The sequence below is a fragment of the Dromiciops gliroides genome, chromosome 2 (genome assembly GCF_019393635.1).
Source record: "Dromiciops gliroides isolate mDroGli1 chromosome 2, mDroGli1.pri, whole genome shotgun sequence".
Taxonomy (NCBI): Eukaryota; Metazoa; Chordata; class Mammalia; order Microbiotheria; family Microbiotheriidae; genus Dromiciops; species Dromiciops gliroides.
The window spans coordinates 518995648-519019368 of NC_057862.1; the positions used below are offsets into that span (position 1 = coordinate 518995648).

Genomic DNA, 23721 nt, shown 5'->3' on the forward strand with positions numbered 1-23721 from the left:
TAAGTGGCTTGCCCAGAGTCATACAGCCAGTAAGTGTCAAGTGTCTGAGGCTGGATTTGAACTCATATCCTCCTGAATCCAGGGCCAGTGCTTTATCCACTACACCACCTAGCTGCCCCCTCTCTGTTTTTTAAGGTAGACAGTACATATACCAGTAGCCCCATTTTAAAGATAAGAAAAGTAAAGCTCACATAAGTTAAGTGCTTGGGACCACACAGCTAGTCAATACCAAAACTAGATCTCAAATTCAGGTCTCCTAATTCCAAGGTAAGTGTTCTATTCATTGCTAGCTTGCTCTGCAACTTCACTATATTTGTTTAGGTTCTTCCTGGAATTGTTCTTGAATTGTCCTGAGGGAGCTAAGCATTCAATAAGTTCAAGATTTTAATACTAGTATTTGTTTGGAATTGTAATATTTTCATAATTTCTCTGGAAAAGATTGATCACAGAATAATATTAATATTAAAAAAGAGATAATTTACTTACAGATGCTATTGTAGCATCTTTTTCTGCAAGTTCTTGTTTGTGTCGAGCCATCATCTCCTTAATTTCCAGTTCTTTCATGATCTTCTCTTTTTCCAAATCAGAGTACTGTTCTTCAGCAATAGAACGGGCTAGCTGCTCTGAATCAGCTTTTGTCAAGGTGATCTCAAGCTGTGCAGCCAAGGAGTCCCTGTATTTTCAGAGATACAGCAATTTAGGAGAAACATATCTACGGTTTCTGCCTAGCACAGTGCCTGACACACAGTAGGTATGTGACAAATGCTTGCTGAGGACTGAATTCAGCTTTGGCTTAGTCTTCTTTTGTGCTTCTCCATGTCTTGTTGGAGAACAGAATTTAAACCTCACCTCTCATCCTGTAATTCCTGGTTCTTCTGCTGCATTTCTTTGCAAAGTTTGGTCTTCTCTTGACATTCTTCTTTAAGCTCTCGGACTTGTGTTTTATAAAGAGTCTGAATTTCAAAATTTAAGAACAAAATGTAAAAAACTATCATTACTGTCACAAAGAATGGGACTTAGGCTTCTATTTTTAGGATGCCCCGAGACAGAAAAATTGGCTAATGGCATCTTTTCTAGGACCCAGAAATGGTCTACAGAGCCATGATTTTATCAAATTGTCCCTCAGTTAGGAGATACGTATGTCACATAGTTCAAGGAACATAGCAGAAAACTTTTGGTGGGCAAAAAGAGCATCTAATATTTATTTTATATTTCTGGGTATTTTAGAATGGAAGATGATTAGTGAATCAAGTTAGATGGGTCTTGTCTAATGTAGTTGTTCTGAAGTACTAAAGAGTAGAGTTAGTAACAATGGATGGAAGTTGCAGCAGCACATTGTGGCTTGATATTAGGAAAAACTATGTAACATTGTTCAAAAGTAAAATAGGTTGAATCTGGAGTCAGTGGGTTCTCTATAACTTGAAAGTCTTGAAGTAAAGATTAGATGAACACTTGTTACAACTGCTGCAGAAGGAATTTTTGTTCAGGAATGAATCTTTCCAATTCTAAAATACTGTGTTTTTATGACTTCTGAATACTTATTCAAACAAAAAGTCAATGTACACACAAAGCATTTTACTGATCTTGATTTCCTAAAGAAGTAACTTCAAACAATGAACACTTATAACGTCTTAAAAACTGGGAAGTCCTTTTAAACTTACCAAGTCCTTATAAACTTACAGATATTTATGTATGTATGAAATTTTCATTAGTTTTTTCCCCCTTACTAAAAATATACCAAGCTTGAGATGCGACTACACCTGACTGTCTCAAGGTTTCCACTATAGAGACTAGTATGTTAGGGAAGGTCCTATCACAATAAGGAAAAACCATTGATTTAGACCAAAATTTTTGCTAATTAATGGTACATTTGTACTAAAGATACTTTTATTTATAATTTGAAAATAGATGGAAAAATTTCATACCACCAAATAATTTTTCTTGTTAAATATCCATTTCTTCATTATAAAAATGAACACTTCATACTATACAAAGACATCACTACTGACCCATTACCAATACGGTATGTGCCTACAGCTCTTCAATGCCTTTCCACCAAGTAATAGTGTGTAGTTTCACTAACGTGTCTGTACTATTTGGTCTAGTATTCTTTGTTTGGATTTGGCTATACACCCATTGCTCTATGAGCAAATACTTCAAAAGGTCTTGACTTCAAAATATCACATTAACTAATATAAACTTTTTCATTTAAAAAAACAAATTTTCAATAACTACATTATCCCTATGTTAATGATAGTGATTCTTAAATCTATGGGAATAACTTATTCCATAGGTATAAACTTTATTCTCCAGTTTCATAGAAAAGGGGAAAAAGTCCTACCAATCAAAAAAATAGACAACTTTTCACTGAAAGTATTTGATACCTACTGAGAAATATTGTTCTGCTTCAAGCTGATCTTGGAGTTCTTTCATTTGTCCATCTGCATCTTGCCGTTCTCTATTAGAACATTAATTCATAAATTCAGATTATCTTTATTCAATAACACATATACCCCAAATGCACAGCAATATGGCCATAGGAGAGATTATCTAGCTCAACTCACTCATTTTAGAAGTAAGGAAACAGATCTAGGAAGGTGAAATGAATTGACTTAGGTCCCACAATTAATTAGTAATAATATTTCACAGGAGGCCAATCATGCAAAGGATAAACTACAATCTAATGATCTAGTTTAAACCATCTCAATGAGAAGGTAGAAAAAAATGATGCAGCCATTCATTCAACTCTTGTTCTGACGAAGAAATGGGGATTATACAGAGTGTCAGTTCTGCCATTCACTAGCCAGGTGACTTTAAAGAGGTCTTAGTTCAACTTTCCCCTCTATAGCTTGGCGATTCTACTTTCAGAGGCAGCTATAGCTATAGGTTAGGAGATCTAGGGTCAAGTCCTATTCTGAGGCCATGTTTAATCACTCATTTCTTAATGCCTAAAGTAACTTTTTAAGATTCTAAGTTGTAAATTAGGAGCAGATTTGCATTGACAAAAGACATTCCTCACCAAGTAATTACACTGATAAAATCAAAAGGCCATTAAAAAAACACACAACATAACATATACCTAATAAAACTTTATAAATCTTAAAACACTAATTTAATGAAAAGCCAATGAGACCTAAGAGTAATTTAGATCAATAAGCACTGAATTATGAATATTAAATTTTAAAATGTTATACATGCTTTTGTATTACTTTTGGGGGGGGGGGGTAAGTGACTTGCCCAGGGTCACACAGCTAGTAAGTGTCAAGTGTCTGAGGTCAAATTTGAACTCAGGTCCTCCTGACTGCAGGGTCGGTGCCCTGTCCACTGTATCACCTAGCTGCCCCTTGTATTATATATATATATATATATATTTATTTATTGGCAGGGCAATGGGGGTTAAGTGACTTGCCCAGGGTCACACAGCTAGTAAGTGTCAAGTGTCTGAGGCTGGATTTGAACTCAGGTACTCCTGAATCCAGGGCCGGTGCTTTATCCACTGCACCACCTAGCTGCCCCCTCCCTTGTATTATTTTTAAAACAAAGGATCAGACTGACTGAGATATTTTCAATGACTAGAGAAAACTCCTCACTAATTTCTTCCAAATGAAACTGACAAAGCCACCTTATTCATTGTTATTTTAGTAAAAATTATTAAAAGGATTTCTGTCTTTATTTTGAAAATAAAAATCTACTAGATATGACCAATCATTGTTGAATCAAATGGAGTTAAATTCATTTATAGTACACAGAAAACTCTTAGGTATCTAGGTACTAAATTTCTGTTTATTTTTGTGAAAACCATATAACATAGTTTTTATTCAAATTTCGTCTATTTGAATGATTTGCATTAACTATTCTACAATCCTGACAATCCTCCTTTTCGCTTGCTCTACTGTTGCAGCATCCTGTATTTTAAAGATAATCCATGAATGGAAAATTGGGCACTGGTTATTTAAGGGGCGCCAAAATTTACTTACTTCCGAAGTTCGATATTTTGCTTTTCTAGACTCATTTTGATTTCCAAAAGATGATTGTTTTCTTGTTTCACTTGTTTTTCAGACATTTTCAGTGTGTTGACTTGTTGTGTTTGCATCTTCAGGTCATTTTGTGTGAGGCAGCGCTTTTGTGTTTCTTGCTCTATTTTTAAGGTCAAATTCCTGACCTAAAAAACACATTTTCTTACCTTGTTATATTAGATAAATATAAATAATTTACTTGCTAAAGATGATAAATGATAAAGAACAAATATTTTCCTCTTAGATAGTTCTTAACTATACATTCAATGTTAAAATTATTTTTATATTTCTGAGAATTTTGGGAGGGAAGATTCTCCCCCCATAATGAAAGGTCTTATAGACAATTACTGATTTAAAAAGAAACTGAAAATGATAATGTCTAACAGAAAAGTAGCAACATTTAATGAGAATTTTAAGGCTAATAAAGCACTTTCTTTATAGTAATCCCATTAGGTAAGTAGCATATTATCATAATGACTTTGAGAATAGGAAAACAAGCTAGGAAAGGTAAAGTGGCTTGCTTGAAGCCAGAGAGTAAAAAAGTGACAGAGGCAAGATGTACATTATTATGCCATAATATACTATCACACCATTGTAAAGCATATACAGAGAGAGATTATTTCAAATCTATAAATAATTTTAACAGTGATCATTTATAAAAATCCTTCTTACATCCTCATTTAGTTTGTCCTTCTGTTTCAAGAGTTCATTGACTTTCTGTTGGGACTGTTTGAGGTCGCAGTCTAGCATTGAACATCTTTTTTCAGCTTCCAACAGAAGGTTTTCCACCTTTTGTTTTAAAGTTCTTTCCTCTATGAGTTTCTTCTCCATTTCTATTAGAGTATGGGAAGAGGGAAGAACGGGAAGAAACTATTACAATAACGAATCAATTTGAGCAAAATGGAAGGATATCAAATAGAATCTAAAAGGAAAAAAAAAGCCGAGGCCTCCCTAATTCAGCTAGGCTGGGACTGTTCCCAGGCCTGAGCTCTTACATGCACTGTTTCTGACTGGGGTTGGTTCTCCTCTCCCTAGCCAACCTGCTGGTCCCTTGCTCCTGGCAGCCACTGTATCAAGTGCAAACATCCGACTGGCTTATTATCAGCTCATGGCAGCTCAGAACTCCTAAACTTCAGAGATCTCCCAGTCTTATCCTCCTAGTAGCAGAGATTACTCATATGCAGCACTATACCCAGCACAGAGATTTGACTTTAACTTTATGCAAAATTTTACCTAAAGGCAATAGTCTGAAAACTATTAATTTCCACTTTGCAGAAGAAAATTTGGCTATTCAATTTCTAAATATTTAAAATTCTCATTGACCTTCTTGTTCAAATAATCGAATTGTTTATCTAACCCTATAGTATCCTAAGATGCTTTAAACGCTTCTTTAAACACACATTTCCAACATTCTGACATCCCCAATTGCTAGGGAAAAAAGTAAAGGTTATTTGCTGGTAGCTCCCAAACTGATTTTTTGGTTTCAAAGCACCCCTATGCCTGTTATACAATTTCTATCACATGTTTTTACAATGAGCTCTTTCCTACTACTCAAAAATTATTTTAACCTAAAAATCTTTTATGGCTTACATAGAAGCATTAATAACATAAATGATGTTTTCTTTTGATGTTTATCCTAACTATAACTTGTCTGCCCCGAGTTAAAATCACATTGATCCTTTATGTGTGATACAGTATGAGACATGGGAATGCTGAAAGACTACCTTCAAACAAAATAGTGCCTACTTACTAAAATTATAGTTTGTCTTTGGTAGTGTTAGAGGAAGGAACTATACCTCATTTAAGTCATGATTCAATACAAAATGAGGGCAGAATTGAGTTGCGTTTCTCTAGACTGAGCTTCATTCTACTCTGAATATGTATAGAGAAATCTACACACATCAATTCCATTATTCTTGAGAAAACCTGATCTTCATCTAAACATGACAATGTAGAACCATGTTTCATCACCTTCTCGTGGGCCAGAGCAGGGATATGTAGAAGGAGATATCAGAAAATTTTTCTTTTATCATGCCATCTGGTACTTAGGTTAGGCATGACTACTACTTCCTTGGCCAGCTACATTTACATTCTTTTGGACTAGATATTTCCATTATAATAAAATACGGTATTAAAGCCAAAACCTCTCATTTTTGTTTACCCAGGTTTTTAACCAACTTTAAATGGAAATTATGTTTAGTTATATACACAAAAGACACTGTTGTCTATGAAACCCAAATGTTGTACTTCAATATGAAATAGCATAAGCACATATGACAATGAGAGGAAAGATTACCCACAGTGATTCTGAAAATGTTTTCTCAATACTCACTTTTTTGCCTTCAAAATTTTGGCCTTAATTAATATATTGGAGCTTGTTTGCTATCTTATCTTGGTCAGAGGTCTTAAATGTGACTAAACCAGGCTGGAATCTCTGTCATGCTAGAATTTAAATTATACAGTGAGAACTGGTGTACTACATGGACTTGCTATCTTTTAATCTTTCTCTTCTATAATCCTGGAATCCTATGGTTCAATATTTTTCAATGAGCCTTACAAAACATCAAACTATTCTAAATGAAAATAAACTATATTCAGTTCTTCTTCCTAATATTGATTATGGGAACTACAAAGGAACATAGTGTCAATGATATTTTGAAAAGGCCTATTTATTAACTGATCTGACTTCTAAGCTTCTTCTGTGTGTCCCTTTAATCTCTTGCTCACAAGTTCCTCTTAAAATCTCAGAGCTACCATCCCTTACTAATTTGTGAATACTTTAGGTATTCTTTTTGGTTCTATTATTAAGAACAAGATGTAATTTCTTATATAATAGCATTCCCAGATGCAGTAAAATAGAGAGATAATAACAATACCAATATACTTGAACTTACTATCTTTTGACAGATGAATTACAACATTCAAACATAACCATACAAGTTACCCAAACGAAGAAATAATGCCAAATGTTTCAAGTGTCACCCAAAACACACCCTTAACTAGAGCTAAATATGCTAATTATATGTGTGTGTGTGTGTGTATGTAATTAAACAAATATCAGAATTTCAGATACCCAAATCCTTGTCCAAAAGCACAAGGATACCTAACACAATACTATCCCTGCTCAGCAATGATTCACAAGTGTTTCTGTCTGGATCTAGTTTTTCAACAATATAAAGAGCTCCAGAGGAGGAAATTTCCTGTACCAATGAAGATGAGAAATTGTTTTTGCAACTTATATTCTTAATAGCTGGGAGGGGAGGGGAGAGAAGATAACACATTATAAGTAAACTCTACTATAATGTTATTGGGCCATTTGTCCCAAATACAATGGCTGGCAATGATCCCAACTAATGCTTACATTGCAGTAGCATTAATTCTCCTAAGCAACAATCACCGCCTCAATACAATACGGTAATTGCATATACATAAACATGGTTTCTATGGAACAAACTCCACCCTGTAACTTTGTTTCACCTCATACTGTGTTTTTTGAGGCCCAATTAGATGGAATAGCAAGGTATATTTATTGAACTACTACAATATAGGAAGAGGCTATGAAGGGCATATTGAATATTGCTAAGAACAAACTTCCAAATCTGAATTCCAAAGAACTAGAAACAGCTTTCCCATTTCTGTATTTTTTCCCTTTGTGGTAAGGCAAAGGTGGAATCTGCTGAACTTCAAGCATGATGCAAGATCTAGCAATTGCTAGGTAAATATAGCTAATAAAAATAGGTAAATATGCTGCTTTTGCTTTTAAAAATATTCTAGACCTTTTAAATTATTCTAAAATATTTGAATCATAAGTCTTAGGAGAAAACTCCAGAAGTTATTTAACTGACTTTAATCTCAGAGTAAGAATACTAAATCAAAACAGTATGGCTCAGGGGCAGCTAGGTGGCACAGTGGATAAAGCACTGGCCCTGGATTCAGGAGTACCTGAGTTCAAAGCCAGCCTCAGACACTTGACACTTACTAGCTGTGTGACCCTGGGCAAGTCACTTAACCCTCATTGCCTGGCCAAAAAAACCAAAAACCAAAAACCGAACCAAAACAACAACAACAAAAAAACCAGTATGGCTCATAATAAGTAAGTAAAATAAGTAAGCAATAAATAATATAATGCCTTCATTCTGCCAAGAGAATTATCAAGGAAAGTAAAGTATTGGTCTATGATCTAGCAATTCACATTCTATAAATCCATCTTTGTGGTGGACAGATGAATCCCAAGAAATCATTATAACTTAAACTCTCTTTAGAAACTAAAGAACTAGATGTTTTTTTTAAAGTTATTGATACACATTTTAAAAAGAAAAAAAGCTATTGCAAATAGATTTTTTTAGCATATAAATTTCTAGTATATTGTTATAAAATACAGAAACATCTTCAGATTGTGAAACTTGAGGGGGGGGGTTGCAAATTTGGAAGGCATTCTGGAATAAAATACATACCTTTCATTGCTTCAGACTTGGCCTCCTCAATAGATTCATATATCTTATTCTTATCTGCTAACCGTGCTTTTGTAGCTTTATGTTCTGCTTCTTCCTGTTCCAAACTCTGCTGTATAACTTTCAGTTTGTATGTCATGTCTATTTCCATGTTACTTTTTTCCTATTAAAGAACATTTCAAATGAACATTCTAAATGAAAAATTAGTGGAAAGAGGGAAGGGAAAAGAATAAAGATTTATTAAGTGTCTACTATGTGCCAGGCACAGTATGAAGTACTTTACAAATATCTCACTTGAAATAATTAATGGACCTACAATTTACAAACAGCCTTTCTGAAGCAGGGTATTTTTTTTTAAAATAAGGTAAAAGTGAGCTGGATTTAATGTAGAATACAAGTTTAACTATCCAATTCCATATATCATGGGTATGATTTATTGCTTTGTCATATTTCATCACTTTATAAACAATGAATAATAATCCCAGACCAATAATACCTTACATGGTAAACAGTTTTCAAAGTCTTTCCATAAAAATTATTTTATCCGATCTCCCAACAACATTGTGAAGTAGGAAGGATAAGTCTCATGATACTCATGTTACAAATGATAAAATGAAGGCCCAGAGAGGTTAAGTGAATTATCCAAACAAAGCAGTGGCATAGTGAGAAAAATTAGGATGTCTCTTGACTCCTAAGCAAGTGCTCCTTTCACTGAATCAGAATGTCACTTTAAAGGGCAATTTGTAAATGAGAAAAGTTATAAATCTAGATGTTATATTTCCTTTAACCGACAAAAATATCCCCTTCCTCCCAAAGAGGTCTACTTTCACTTACTTGTGTGTACAAGAAGTTCTATATATGATTCATAGAATCTAGTTACAAATGCTCGTTCTGGTACTTAAATTGTGTGACTGTGCATAAGTTATTTAAACTAAATCTCAATTTTCACCTGTATAAAATGAAGGAATTTCGCTGCTAAAGTCCCTTCTAGCTTTAAACCCTATGATCTTAACGTGACAAATGTTTAAAATTTTGCATAGGGTCCTCTCATCAAATTAGGATTATCCCTTAAAATACCTGTAAAATTCTCTCTTTGGGGGGTAGGGAGGTGGGGTGGGAATTCTAATAACTTTAGAGGCTACCTGAACAATATGATTATTAAACACGACACCTCAGCCACCCATTTGTAACATAATCAGCCACTTGTTTCCCTGTACTTTGAGCAAATACCCTTCTCTTTCATCTTCACTACATTCTTATTAAAAAATATTTCAAAATCGCGTCTATCTCAAACTGTAGAAGATTCCATGAAATATAAAATTTGTTTGATGTTAACACACATTTACCTTTTCTAAATCTGTAAATCTCTCCTGTAGTTGTCTCTTCTCTAACTCCATTTTTGCTAGTGAAATTTTACCATTTTTAATATCTTCTTCCAAACTAGATATTCTACCTAAAAAGGAAAAATTACTTACATAAATGATTCCACGAAGTAACATTCATCCAGGTAGCAAGTTTGAGAATATAAAATATATTATATTTGTAATTTATTATTTTAAAAACTTATGTGTGGGGCATCTAGGTGGTGCAGTGGATAGAGCACCGGCCCTGGATTTAAGAGGACCTGAGTTCAAATCTGGCCTCAGACACTTGACACTTACTAGCTATGTGACCCTGGGCAAGTCACTTAACCCCAATTGCCTCACCCCCCCCCAAAAAGCACACAAAAAACCTTATGTGTTTATATGCACTTACAGAATGTGAATTCTGAAATTTTATGAACAGAGCTCTTGATTGAATTAGGTAGGCCCCATAACCTATTAAAAATACTTCAATTTATTGAAGAATTATATTTTCTTCCTGGAGTATCTTGAATAAGGCACACTTTCTAAATTTTAAATTTGAGGCAACAGCTATTTAAGAAAAAAAATGACTTTAAAAACTGGTCCAAAAGATTGTTTAAAACTATCAATAAGCACCGGCCCTGGATTCAGGAGTACCTAAGTTCAAATCCGGCCTCAAACACTTGACACTTACTAACTGTGTGACCCTGGGCAAGTCACTTAACCCCCATTGCCTGCCCAAAAAAACCAAAAACCAAAAACTATCAATAAAAGTTGAATCACTACACTTAAATCAATACATCTCTACCCCATAATACCTTGTAAATCATTTATCATCTCAGATCCATGGGTTCTATCTCTCCTTTCAGATTCTAGAGCTGACTGAAGATTGATGAAGTCCTTTTCAAGTTTCAGTTTAGCATTCTCTAGCATGCAATTTTTGTCTTGTAGCTCCCTATTATTAGATTCCAGCTGCTGAATTTGTTTTGAACTTTCTGTCTGGTTTTTCCGTAACCTGGCCGCAGTATCAGACTCGGTTCGCAGCAAAGCATTGGCTTCATCCAACTATTGATTCATAAAACAAAAACAAAGACATCATTTCCATTGCAAAAAATTAACATGTGGATTTAAATTTTTTTTTAAATGGAAAAACTTTTGCTAGAAATTTCTAAAAGGCATGTAAAATAAATAACTAAGGTTATATCAAGACCCTGTCATTTTATCAAGGAAGACAAAAATTCCACCACAGCTTGGTAGACAATCTTTGTGAGTTTCTATAGCTGAAAAACTTATCAAGCTGGCATCTTGAAATCAATCTTGTGATAAATATTTCTGAACAACAGACATATATTATCCGACATTGGGCCCATACTTATCAAAACAGTCTAAGTTCTTTACCCTCAATCGCTTTCTACTTCAATCCATCACATAAATCACTGCTGAAGTAATCTTATCTTGGTCATATCACTTTACTGAACACAAACTTCCATTTCCTATAAGACAAATGACACACTCTTTAGCCTACTGGTTAAAGCTACTTATAAAAAATCTGGTAACAGTCTAACTTTCCAGCCACATGTTCTGTTTCTTCCCTTTACAAGGTCTCTGCTATGATAAGACTAGACTTATTATCCGTTCCCAAAATATATCTCGAATTTATTATGTTGTAAAATAGTTATTTTTATACATGGTTCATCTCCTCTAGTAGATTTTAACATCCTTGAAGACAAGGATAATGTTACTCATCTTTGTATCTTCCAGGGCACAGGACAATACCTTACATAAGTATGCTATAAGTACTTGTTAAATCAATACATTCCAATTCAATATTATTACATGAATTCATGATAGCTTACTTGTCTCTGGAGCTGATTGACTTTTTCATTAGATATTTGAGAGTTTTGATTTCTTTTTTTCAAATCTTCAAGCTGATCTTTCAAGCTATTAACTGAAATAAAAAGGTGTTTCAGTGGGAAAGTCTAACATGCCACTCTAAATTTTTACTGATGGTAGAGGAATATTAAAATTAACTTAATTTTAAAAAATTATTCCACATTTAATAGGCTATATCACAAACCATCATTTTCCAGATTCCGTTTTTTGTCTGCTTCATGTTCAGCTTTACGCTGGTACTCTGTGTTTTTGTGTTGAAGAAGAGCCTTCTCTCTTTCTAACTGTCTTAATGTAGATTCTACATTCTTTCTTGAGGTAACCTAAAATTATGATAAAATTTTGGTCAGAGAAACTAACGCTATAAAAACTTTAATGCATTTATTAATAGTTACAGATATAACTAAATGACAAAGGCAGTAACATTTTATTTACTACAAAAGGCATTTTTATTATAACCTACTTTGCCATTAAGCTATTAATATTTGACTAATGAGCTCACATAACATGATGAAATTAAGAAGAGACTGCTTTGAGACCATAGTTTAATATACTGTTTTTCCAACAGAATACCATTATAATAACTGTTAACTACATTTCACATAAGTAACAAATTCTAGTAATTAGTAAATTAGTCAATGAAAGCCTAATATAACAGATATACTATAATGTGAATTGGTCCTGTCTCACAAATAAGTGCTACCAAGACATTAATCACTATATCCCATCATATATGATGCAATTCTACTAATATACTTTTATTACAGACAAATAAGGGGAAAATATTTCAAAGGAAAACATTTTAAAAGTCAATTTGATAAAGATTTACCTCTTCTTCTAGTTCTTTTGTTATCTTCTCTAGTCGATTGCTAACCAATCTAAAGAATTTCAAAAGAAACAGGAATAAAACAATAAAAACTGAATATTTCTTATGTTTATATTATTATTTTTTAAAAACCTCTTTTGCTCACAAAAATTCAAAGTTTAGTTATTTAAAAAACATACTTGCACTTCTGGTCCAGGTCCTCTTTGGCTTGTATCTCATTTTTGAGGTGTTCTTCTAATAAGTATAGTTTTTTTTGAATCTGTATAGATTGCTAGGAAACAAAACAAAGAACAGGTATAATTCCTAGCCATATAGAAAGATAAAAGTCATGTAATAAACTCAAAAAATTATTAATCTTTAAGGTCAAAGGCAAGACAGTATCATTTATACTAAAATTCACTAATAAACTACCTTTAAAATAAAACATTTCCTAAAGATTCTTCTTAATGACACTTATCAAAATTATATCATATATTGTGTTAGTTCTAATACAGGCCACATTTTTTAAAAAATCTGAACTGTTAAAAGCTGAGCTACATCCTTTGTAGTGGTAGGAAAATGGCAGTAAAACAAAACATAATGTTACAGCTCAGTGGGAAGAGAGTGGGAGGAAGAACAATAAATGCGTGCAAATAAATGAAACGTAAATTTTTTTAAAAGAATATTTTATTTTTAAAGAAAGGGTTAGCATTTTATCTGAATAACTGTAAGTCATATGCTATATATTCCATCTCTCATCAGCTGCTCTGCTTGGACACCAGTAACATCATGACTCCCCTAGGATAAATTCATTACCAGAAATCTCTTTATGAAGAATGCTTTCGCTTTCTGAACACATCCTCAGTACTTCAATTGCTTTTTCCTCTAATTGGAGGGTTGAAGGGTAAGCAAAAAACTCCTCCCAAGGCTTCTCTTTATAATAAAAGGCTTAGAATTTCCAGTCAATTCATTTTCCAATAGCTGCTCCTATAGGGTTTCACTCCATGAGCATCATGTCCCACACTCACTCCTTCAGCTTCCTTACTGTATTCTTGCTTCCCCCCATTAGACTGCAACTCCTTGAGAGCAAGAACTGTCTTTCTTTTTATTATTTATATTCACCAGTGCTTAAGCATAGTGCCTGGCACAAAGTATGCACTTAATAAGTGTTTGCTGAATACTGAATACATAGCTATTATAGTCTTGGGGGGGGGGGCCCACAATGAGGGTTAAGTGACTTGCCCAGGGTCATACAGCTAGTAAATGTCAAGTGTCTGAGGCTAGATTTGAATCAGGTCCTCCTGAATCCAGGGCCAGTGCTTTATCCACTGTACCACCTAGCTGCCCCTGCTATTATAGTCTTCACACAAATAAAAGTTACAAAAATGTTCAGCATACTCTTAGTATTTAGCTCAAAGAGATTTTGTTGTCTTGTTGTTGTTTAGTCATTTTTCAGCTGTGTCCAAATCTTTATCCAAACCTCTAATTCATTTTGGAGTCTTCCTGGCAAAGATAGTGGAGTGGTTTGGCACTTCCTTCTCCAGCAACAGGGTTAAGTAACTTGCCTTTTGTCACACAGCCAGTAAGTATCTGAGGCTGGGTTTGAACTCAGAAAGAAGTCTTTCTGACTCCAGGCCTAGAGCTCTAAGTGGTCATTAAATAGACTAGATGTTAAAATGCAAACTTATGGGGGCAGCTAGGTAGCGCAGTGAACAAAGCACCGGGCCTGGAGTCAGGAGTACCTGAGTTCAAATCCAGCCTCAGACACTTAACACTTACTAGCTGTGTGACCCTGGGCAAGTCACTTAACCCCAATTGCCTCACTAAAAAAAAAAAAATGCAAACTTATCCCCTGATTTTTCCATAAATAACACACAGATGCAAAATGATACATCACTCCCCCATGTTCATGTTTATTGGTAGCTAGGTGCCCCAGAGGATATAGAGTGCTGGGTCTGGAGTCAGGAAGACTTGAGTTTAAATTCAGCCTCAGATATACACTAGTTATATGACCTTGAGCAAGTCACTCGGCCTATTTACTTCAGTTTCTTCAACTGTAAATAACAGCACCAACCTCCCAGGGTTGTTGAGAGAATTAAAATATTTAGCATAGAGCCCAAGATGTAGTAAGCACTAAGTAAATGCTAACGATTATTATTATTTTTTTTAAGTGAGGCAATAGGGGTTAAGTGACTTGCCCAGGGTCACACAGCTAGTAAGTGTTAAGTGTCTGAGGCTGGATTTGAACTCAGGTACTCCTGACTACAGGACCGGTGCTCTATCTGATTATTATTATTAATAACGTGGTTTGTTGTTGTTGTTTTGCGGGGCAATGGGGGTTAAGTGACTTGCCCAGAGTCACACAGCTAGTAAGTGTCAAGTGTTTGAGGATGGATTTGAACTCAGGTACTCCTGAATCCAGGGCCAGTGCTTTATCCACTGAGCCACCTAGCTGCCCCATTATTATTATTGTTGAACAACTTTATTGAACTGGTCTATACACTCACAAAATTCCTACCAGATATTTCTTACATTTCTTTACAAGTTATCTGAAGTTCTTATGTATTTTAAAATTACTTCCAAACTTCAGGGATCTGTAATTTCATTCCCTCTACTAACTCACATGGCAAATCCTTCTACAGAGTTCTTTCAGAGTCAACCTAATGAGAAGCCTTTCCAAAGTTAGCTAGACATCTTCTTGAAAAACAAACCTAAAGTCTATTATCAGGCCCCTTATTTTAATTTTTTAATTTGTTGGAACATGTTAGAACTTAAGCTTACTGAGCCTTTGGGAACTCAGGTTCATCATGAAGAGATCAAAAATGATGTACTAGAAAATTAGGGGAGAAGGGGGGATGGAAATAAGGGATAGTTGAGGGGATTGGGTTTGAGGAAAGGGAGAAAGGAATTATAAATTTCTAATGACTAAAGAGTAAAAATAAAAATAAAATTATTTTAATATTACTTACTTAATCTTATTTTATTGTATACTTATTCTTATTTATCAGACAGCTTGGTGGTGTGGGGGTAGACTGACAAATTTGGGAGTCAGGAAGACGTGACTTTGAATCTTGACTCAGGTACATATTAATTATGTGATACTGAATAAGTCATTTAACTTCTCTCAGCCTCCATTTCCTCATCTATAAAAGGGGTAAGGTAATAATAGCACTGACCTCACAGGATTGTTGTGAGGGTGAAATGACATAACACACGTAAAGCATCTTCAAATCTTAAAGGCATTAGATAACGCTATTATTATTACACATAATACAACTTTCCATGAATTCATAACTTATAAACAAATTATTTATAAACTATAAATGAATTGTTTTCTCAAAAGTAACTATCATATAGATTTATTTTGAGGTGCTAAATTTAGCATTTGGATAGCTCAATAAAAAATTATCTCAATGATTTTGGGTGGCAGGGGAGGGCGAAGGCACATGATGATAGTTGCATAGAGCTATTCAGCAGTTCAGAAGCAAATATTAAAGGCAGTTATAGGGGAGTATCTTTTCATGCAAATACTAGTAAAATACTTAAATATATAAACTAACACTTAAAAATATACTGACCTCATTTTTCCTTGATTGTACTGAATCATTTTCTGTACAGGATGAAGGAGAGTTACCTAACAACCTGAAAATTTTTTAAAAAGGCAAGTTACATTCCTTATACTTTAAATACTACCAAGATGTTGCCAATCTCCTAATTACCACACTTAATAACATTTTATCAATCTTTATCCTCCTTGATCTCTCTACTACATTTAATAATGTTGATTACCTTTCTTTCCTCTCACATACTCTCTTCTCTGGGTTTTTGGGACAATGCTCATTCCTGGGCCTTCTCCTACTCAGTTTCTTTTTGTTACCATCCATATTACACCCACTAACTATGAATGTCCTGGGCCCTTTTTCTCTTTATACTCTCTCACTTGATGATCTCATCACCTCTCACAGGTTCAATTGTCATCTCTATGATAACTCCCATATCTATATTTTCAGTCCTAGTTTTCCTTTCTGATATTTACCAACTGCCTACTAGACATTTCAAACTAGATGTCCCAGAGGTATTTAAAATTCAACAGGTCCAAAACAAAACTCTTTTATACCTTCCACCTAATGCCCACTGTTCTTCTAAATTTCCTTATTACTTTCAAAGGTACAACTTTCCTTCTAGTCACCCAGAATCACAATCTTGTCATCCTCAACTTGTCACTGATGCTCACTCCACATATACAATGAATTGCCAAATCTTGGTAATTTCTATCTCTATAATATCTCTATAGCTCTCGAACATTAATATCTGTAGCACACTTTATGATCCAATTATATTGCCCCCTTTGCTGTTTCACAAACAAGACCCTCCACCTCTCAGTTCTAGGTACCTTCTCTGATTGTCTCTCAGGAATGGAATGTTCTCCCTCTTCATCTCTGCCTACTGGCTTCCTTTAAGTCCCAACTTAAAGATGAAACAAAAATCTTCTATGGAAAGCCTTCTTCTACAAGGATCCATCTTCTACAGAAATCCTTCCTAAGCCATTTTAATTCTAGTGCCTCTCTCTCAATTATTTCCGAATTATCCTGTATATACCTTGTTTGTACACATTTGTTTGCATGTTCTCTCACCTATTAGAATGCTTGTTCCTTGAGGGCAGGAACTCTCTTTTGCCTCTTTATATTATCCCCAACACTTAGCCAGTGCCTGGCATATAGAAGGTACTTAAAAAAGGTTTATTGATTGACTATCCCCCAAAATTATCTTTTTAAAATTTCTTTAGTGCCAAACTCAATGGAATATGGTCTATACTAATGTTATCTATTTCTTTATTGCCCACTTAATTCTCTATAATCTGGATTCCCATATTTAATTATTTCACCAAATCTGTTCTTTACAAGATTACCATTGGTCTTCTATTAGAAAAAATTCAACAATCCTTTTTTCAGTCATTAAGCAGGAATGAAATCTTTATGGCCAATGCTCAGCACATTAGTAGGCACTTAATAAATGCTTACTGACCTCTGGAATGATCTAGTTTCAATCATTTCACATAATAAAGGAACAGAATATCCCTTGCCTAATTTATCCTACACATCATTGCCAGAATAATTTTCCTAAAGAACATACTACTTCTTTATTTATAAAATGTCAGGGACTTGAGCAGAACCAGAAGAACATTGTACACAGTATCATCAACATTGAGTGTTGACTTACTGTGATGGACTATATTCTTCTCACCAATGCAATGGTACAGAAGAGTTCCAGGGAACTCATGATAGAAGAGGATCTCCAAATCCAGGAAAAAAAAAAAAAAGAACTGTGGAGTATAGATGCTGAATGAACCATACAATTTCTTTTGTTTTTGGTACTCATGTTTTTCTATTTTGAGGTTTTTCGTCATTGCTCTGATTTTTCTCTTATAACATGACTAATGCAGAAATATGTTTAATGTTATTATGTGTGTGTGTGTATATATATATATATAAAACACCTCTATCGGATTACCTGCTGTCTAGGGGAGGAGGGAGGGAGGGGAGGGAAGGAGAAAAATCTGAAATTGGAAAGCTTGTATAAACAAAAGTTGAGAACTATCTTTACATGTAACAGGAAAAATAATAAAATACTTTATTAATTTTTTAAAAAAAAGAAAGAAAGTAAAAATGTCAGGGACTTCCCTCACTATTAAATTACAAAATTACAGCTCAACCACCCTACTTTGATATTCAAAGTCCTTCATGAGATAGTATCAACAAACGTTTTCAACCTTATCTCTCCAAAACTTCCCCTTTCCACACTCTGCAGTCTACCTGATTTTCTGCAAATGTCCTACCTTTGCATTTCTGTTCACACCGTTCTTTTGACCTAGAATGACACTTCCCCTAAATCCTATTCATCTTTCCAGGTCTAGTTCAAATGCCCCCTTCTCCATGAAGACCTCCCTGCTCTGCGACTAGGCCAGATCTACTCTAAACTGCATTGCACTAAGAACATTTTCTTATGGTTACTTGTACACTTGTCTTATTTCACCTACTCAATTTGAAGTTCCCTGAGACCAGAGCCTATCATTTGCCTTTGTATTCTCCAGAACACCTACTAGAGTCCTTGCACTTAATATATCTCATAAAGCAAATAAGAACAATCAAACAAGACTATTTTGTGTAAGTTGTGCAGAATAAGTACATAAGACCTCTTTATGTTAGGTGTTTCTAGGCCTAAAAATATTAACAAAACACAGTTCAATATTATAAAATAATTATTTCACATTCTAAATCCAAACAATAAAAACTAAAATCAATCTGTTACACATTTAAAAAATATCAAAATTTTACTAAGTTAAGGAAACCACTATTTTCAGTGAATCACATACAAATTTTCGCTATAGTAGGTAAAACCTATAAAAGGCAGTTGATTTCCCACAAAGGCTTTAGGAATTGGAAAGGTTTCCACATCTCCTTTATCATCTTCAATGTCATCAAAATTGCTGCTATCTATGTCACTGCTGAGTTCAGGTACTACTGGAGCTGCAGCTATAAGGAAAAAACAAAATACTGATTTTACTACTTCTCAAAACGTAAAAGGAAGCATTTTTGATAAATCGGGCAATACTACATAACAGATGTTTTTAAGTGTGTATTTTTATTGTGATATAAAATTACATTTAAAAGAAAAATTAAAGGTTTGACACATTAGATCTGCTTTAAAAAAGAAAGAACCGAAAGAGACACCAGGAAGCAAACTGATTTTTACCTGAGACTAAAAAAAGGGAATAATCTAACTTTAATAAATACTCCAATTGTAACCGTAAACTGCTAAACATTTTCTTTATCATGTGTTTGTCATTTCAGTATAACAACATTAAGAAAGCATTTTAGGATAAAAATCTAATGCCAAAGAAATATATTAATTTTGCACAAACTTCAAGAAAGATTTGTTATCACATAAAAACCACCCTTTTCTGAAGCAAATAGCTAACACAGAATATTTTTTTCAACTTCCAGGCTTTTTAAAAGCAGTCTAAAGTAGAAAAATAAAATCTTTCCATTTCTACATTATAATTTTCTATCTGTAAAAATAATTCATAGAAAATTAAGTTAAAATAAATTCATTGTGTCTAGCAAGTGTGGTCACACAGGCGATTCTTTCAATAAATAGTTGATTTAATTACATTTAATTTAATTACATTCTAATTAAGAGACTATTTTTCCTAGTCCATAATAAAATTCTCATGAATCCTTAACTAGACAAATTCTAAAGGCTTCTTTTGATGTTGTAGAAGTATAATTATAATAACAATAGTTTTAATAAACAACTGAAAGTACTATATTTAATTAACTGTATTATGAAAAATGCTGTGCAGAAAAAGTATATACAGAAATCTTAATTTAGAAATGAATACTATTATTAATCCAAAATGTCAACTTATGAATTTTAAGATGATGGCATAACATATATTTTAACTGAAATACTTACTTTCTCTTATGTTATCCCAATTCCACTGATCACTTTTAAAGAAAGAATGCTGTTTGATTTCTTCTACCCCATTTCTCCCAAGTCGCACCTCCCTAAACATACCAATTGATTCAAAGTTACATTATGAAAAGGAGAAAAAAAAGTCTCTGGAAGTGTTCAAATAAAAATAGACTCCTTTCTGCAATAATCTGATATCTCTTTACTTATTAAATCCAAAAGAATTAGAAAAGAGCTAGGAAGAAATTTTATAAGTTACTTTATCAGAATTCAAAAAATGCACCAAAATGGCTGTAAGGGTAAACGTGCCACATGAGGGAAACATTTTTTCCATCTCAATTTGGTGTAGAAAGAGAGCACACATAGTACAGGGCTTTTAAATTAAAAAAAAAAACAAAAAACAACATATATTTGGAGGCTGCCAAACCACATGACAAACTGTAAGAGGTACATGAAGGAAGGTCTGGCTTAGGACACAGAAGAGTTATTCAAATTTTTTCTGATATTTATATTTCTTAAAACTCCACCAATCCTTCTGCTTTAAGGGGAAAAAAAAGTATTTTTGTCAAAATATTTGAAGTAATAAAAAAAATGGAAAACTCTACATATCTTCTATTTTCATGTAAAAGCTATGGCTAAAAAAAAAGTATGATAAATTGTGCAAATAATTTCATTCTTCCTCATTATTTTAAGTACCTCCATTATAATCACGTAGCTATAAGTGTGCCTGTTTTTAATAAATTCCCAGAGTTATGTTTAACATAAACAGGAAAACCTGCACACATTTTCGGGGAAGTACTCCTGGCCATATTTATAGCACTGAACTCTACTTAAGTATCTCTTCTCTACCCGCTAATCATTCCTTCAACTACAGAAGTAGGGGGAATGCTATTAAAGCAGCCCTTTCATGAATGAATTCCTTTCCTTGACAGAAGCTTCATTCAATATGCTTATACAATCTTAAATTTTTTATTTTATTTTTTTGCAACAGATCACACACTTCACCAGATTTTTTTTAAAAATTCATTAAATGTTGAGGTAGACGATTAGAGGTACAACATATTGCATACAGCCACAGGCACTATCAGTTGTTTTTACTTAACTATTTTTCTGTTACAAGGGAGAGCTCATTGGGAAAGTGAGTGAGGGTAAATTCAGAAATGAATATGGTTTAAGAGCAAAAGGTATCAATAAAAACGAAGGTTCTTTCCCAAAAAAGAGATAGCATTCTATAGGAAGTAACAGGTAAGCTTGCTTATCAGTAGTTAGAAATTTGGGGCAGCTAGGTGGCACAGTGGATAGAGCACCGGCCCTGGAGTCAGGAGTACCTGAGTTCAAATCTGGCCTCAGACACTTAACACTTACTAGCTGTGTGACCCTGGGCAAGTCACCCAATTGCCTCACCAAAAAAAAAAAAAAATCCTAGAAATTTAATGGGTTTCTGCCCAACATGCTACTAACATTCTTTAGACTTCTACAATTTAGAACAATTGTTACCAATTTAAATTTAATAAAATTATAGGAGAAAAGGCGGCTAGAGTTGAATAAGGTGAGACTCAAAAATATAATATATAAATAGTTTAAATGTCAAAATTCCTATTTTTTTCCCTCCAAAAGACTGGTAGCAAATTATGCCTTCCTCTTCTTGTCAAAAAGAAAGAAAAAAGAAAAAGTGATAGGTTATAGGTGCTAAATGAAACATGAGTCATCAGATCATTGTGTCATTTTATTCTGTTAAAGGGAGGGAACACGGGAAAGTAGCAGCGATGTTATGAAAAGCATTGATAAAACACTTATATTTCATATACGTGATTGTATATATTAAATGCTGGTGTTTTCAATAATATAAGGAACAAAAGTTAAAATTATCCAAATAACTATTAGGTCATTTCTTTGCTATCTAGTAGAAAAAATGGCACCTAAAGATTATCTTTAAGTTTATTTTATCTAAGAATCTCAAAGGACTTCAGAGCAGAATGAGACTATAAAGAACATATCAAGCTGGAAGCTACCTTAGAAGTAATTTAAACCAATGATTTCATTTTACAAATGAGAAAATTCGGGCCCAGAGTGATGAATTGCTCAGACACAAGGGTTTAAATAATTTGACCAAGATACAAGGTCCTGCAGTGCTTATTCCTCTACATTACACTTAGTTTCTCACAAAACTTTCACTAGAATTGTTAAATAAGTAGCAACAATTAATAATTTACCCCCCCCTTTTAGCTCTATTATAATTTACCTTCAAGGTATTTATGATTTGGGCTAAATCTAAAACTCAGCTACTTATATAATCTAAATAATTCACCCATTCATAGAGGAGATACATCAGGCAGACGACAATGAGGGCATGGAGTAAAGAATCACAAAATCACAGAATTTTACAGATAGGAAAGATGAATCTAAGCTTTTTGATTTACAGAGGAAAAGACTGAAGCCTGAGAGAGTAGCTGATTTGCTGAAGGTCATAGTGCAAAAATTGGCATATTAGTACTCCTGGTTTAAGGTAAAGGATATGCTATGTATTTATTAATAAAGGATGAGGACTGGGAGAAAATTGAGAAGACAGCATTTTGGCTCAATCATGGTCTTCAGAGCACTGCCACTATGTGATCTTGGGTCTGTTTCTTTTTTATAAAATGAGGGACTTGTACTGGATGACCTCTAAAGTCTCTCCCAGCTCTAATATATTGTGATTAGGTATTCTAGATTATTGTACATGCTAATTATTGGTAATTGAGTATATATCCATTTATAACCAGTTTCAAAGAATTTATTTGCTAAGAAATTTAAATGTACACCTACCTGTCAGTCAAGAAAGCACATATGAGATTCTTTGCATGCTTAGATATTTCTGCATCTTCTGGGAAATTTAGTGAATTTTTATGATCCATAATTTTACTATATGTTCCTACAAGTGAATCTGCATAAAATGGAGTGTCCCCTAAAATTCAAAGTAAGAAAACAGTGAAAAGTAAATTGATTAGAAATATACTTAAACAAACAAATGTTAAATGCTAAATTCAAATTCATTTATTTCTCATATGGATGTTAATCATAATGATAATTCAAAAGATACAGTGTCTGCTGAATCAGAAAAAAAATCTCAATTAGATGAACATTATTGGATCAAATCAAATTAAATCCTGTTCAATTCTAAGTCTTCAGTTTTAAAAAAATGTGAAGAATTTTAATAGAGGCAAAAAAAAAAAATTCTGAGCTCATGAAAAGAATTGGTTCCTCTTTTCTTAAACTTCTGTGTCCTACTGCATCCTAACTTTCCTTCCCTGAATTTTAAGGATATGATATTAGGGCTACTTTCTAAAAGATCCACCTTTAAACTACTAGGGCTAATAGCCCTTTTACTACTTAAGAATGAGTGAGTGTCTTGTTCCATGAATGTTCTTGGGAGTAATTCTGTTAGTTCTGAATTACACTAAATCCTCAGTTCAGCCAAACAACAGCTCCCATCCTCCTCCACCATCCTACCCACCCTGCAAAACCCCAGAAAGGATATAGGTAATTTTTTAGAGACCAGAGAAAATCATTCTTAGATTAGGTCCAGAAATATAATACATAATCATAAAATATAAATATAATCTATTGTGGATCCTCTTTATAGAGAGTCCAAAGTAGGAACTTAAATCTAAGAAACTGAGTGAGAAACAGCCCAATTTCAGAAATACAGCAAATCAGTGTCACTAAATTCAACTGGTTCAGTGAAATGTCGAGACAGTTCTAAG

General features: G+C 33.8%; 1 protein-coding gene across 5 annotated transcripts in view; it reads right to left on the minus strand.

The window, feature by feature from the left end:
* Positions 1 to 23721, minus strand: part of ROCK2 (Rho associated coiled-coil containing protein kinase 2) — a 168189-nt gene that overhangs the window by 21618 nt on the left and 122850 nt on the right. For all 5 annotated transcript variants that reach the window (XM_043989249.1, XM_043989246.1, XM_043989248.1 and 2 more), the window contains exons 7-22: positions 22784 to 22922; positions 19982 to 20073; positions 18879 to 19038; positions 16084 to 16147; positions 12706 to 12797; positions 12530 to 12578; positions 11888 to 12023; positions 11667 to 11758; positions 10629 to 10875; positions 9814 to 9920; positions 8471 to 8630; positions 4689 to 4849; positions 3978 to 4162; positions 2389 to 2458; positions 850 to 953; positions 487 to 673 (exon numbers count right to left, since the gene is read on the minus strand). In XM_043989249.1, coding sequence (XP_043845184.1) covers positions 487 to 673; positions 850 to 953; positions 2389 to 2458; positions 3978 to 4162; positions 4689 to 4849; positions 8471 to 8630; positions 9814 to 9920; positions 10629 to 10875; positions 11667 to 11758; positions 11888 to 12023; positions 12530 to 12578; positions 12706 to 12797; positions 16084 to 16147; positions 18879 to 19038; positions 19982 to 20073; positions 22784 to 22922 — 2045 coding nt within the window. The remainder of the gene's footprint in view (positions 1 to 486; positions 674 to 849; positions 954 to 2388; positions 2459 to 3977; positions 4163 to 4688; positions 4850 to 8470; positions 8631 to 9813; positions 9921 to 10628; positions 10876 to 11666; positions 11759 to 11887; positions 12024 to 12529; positions 12579 to 12705; positions 12798 to 16083; positions 16148 to 18878; positions 19039 to 19981; positions 20074 to 22783; positions 22923 to 23721) is intronic.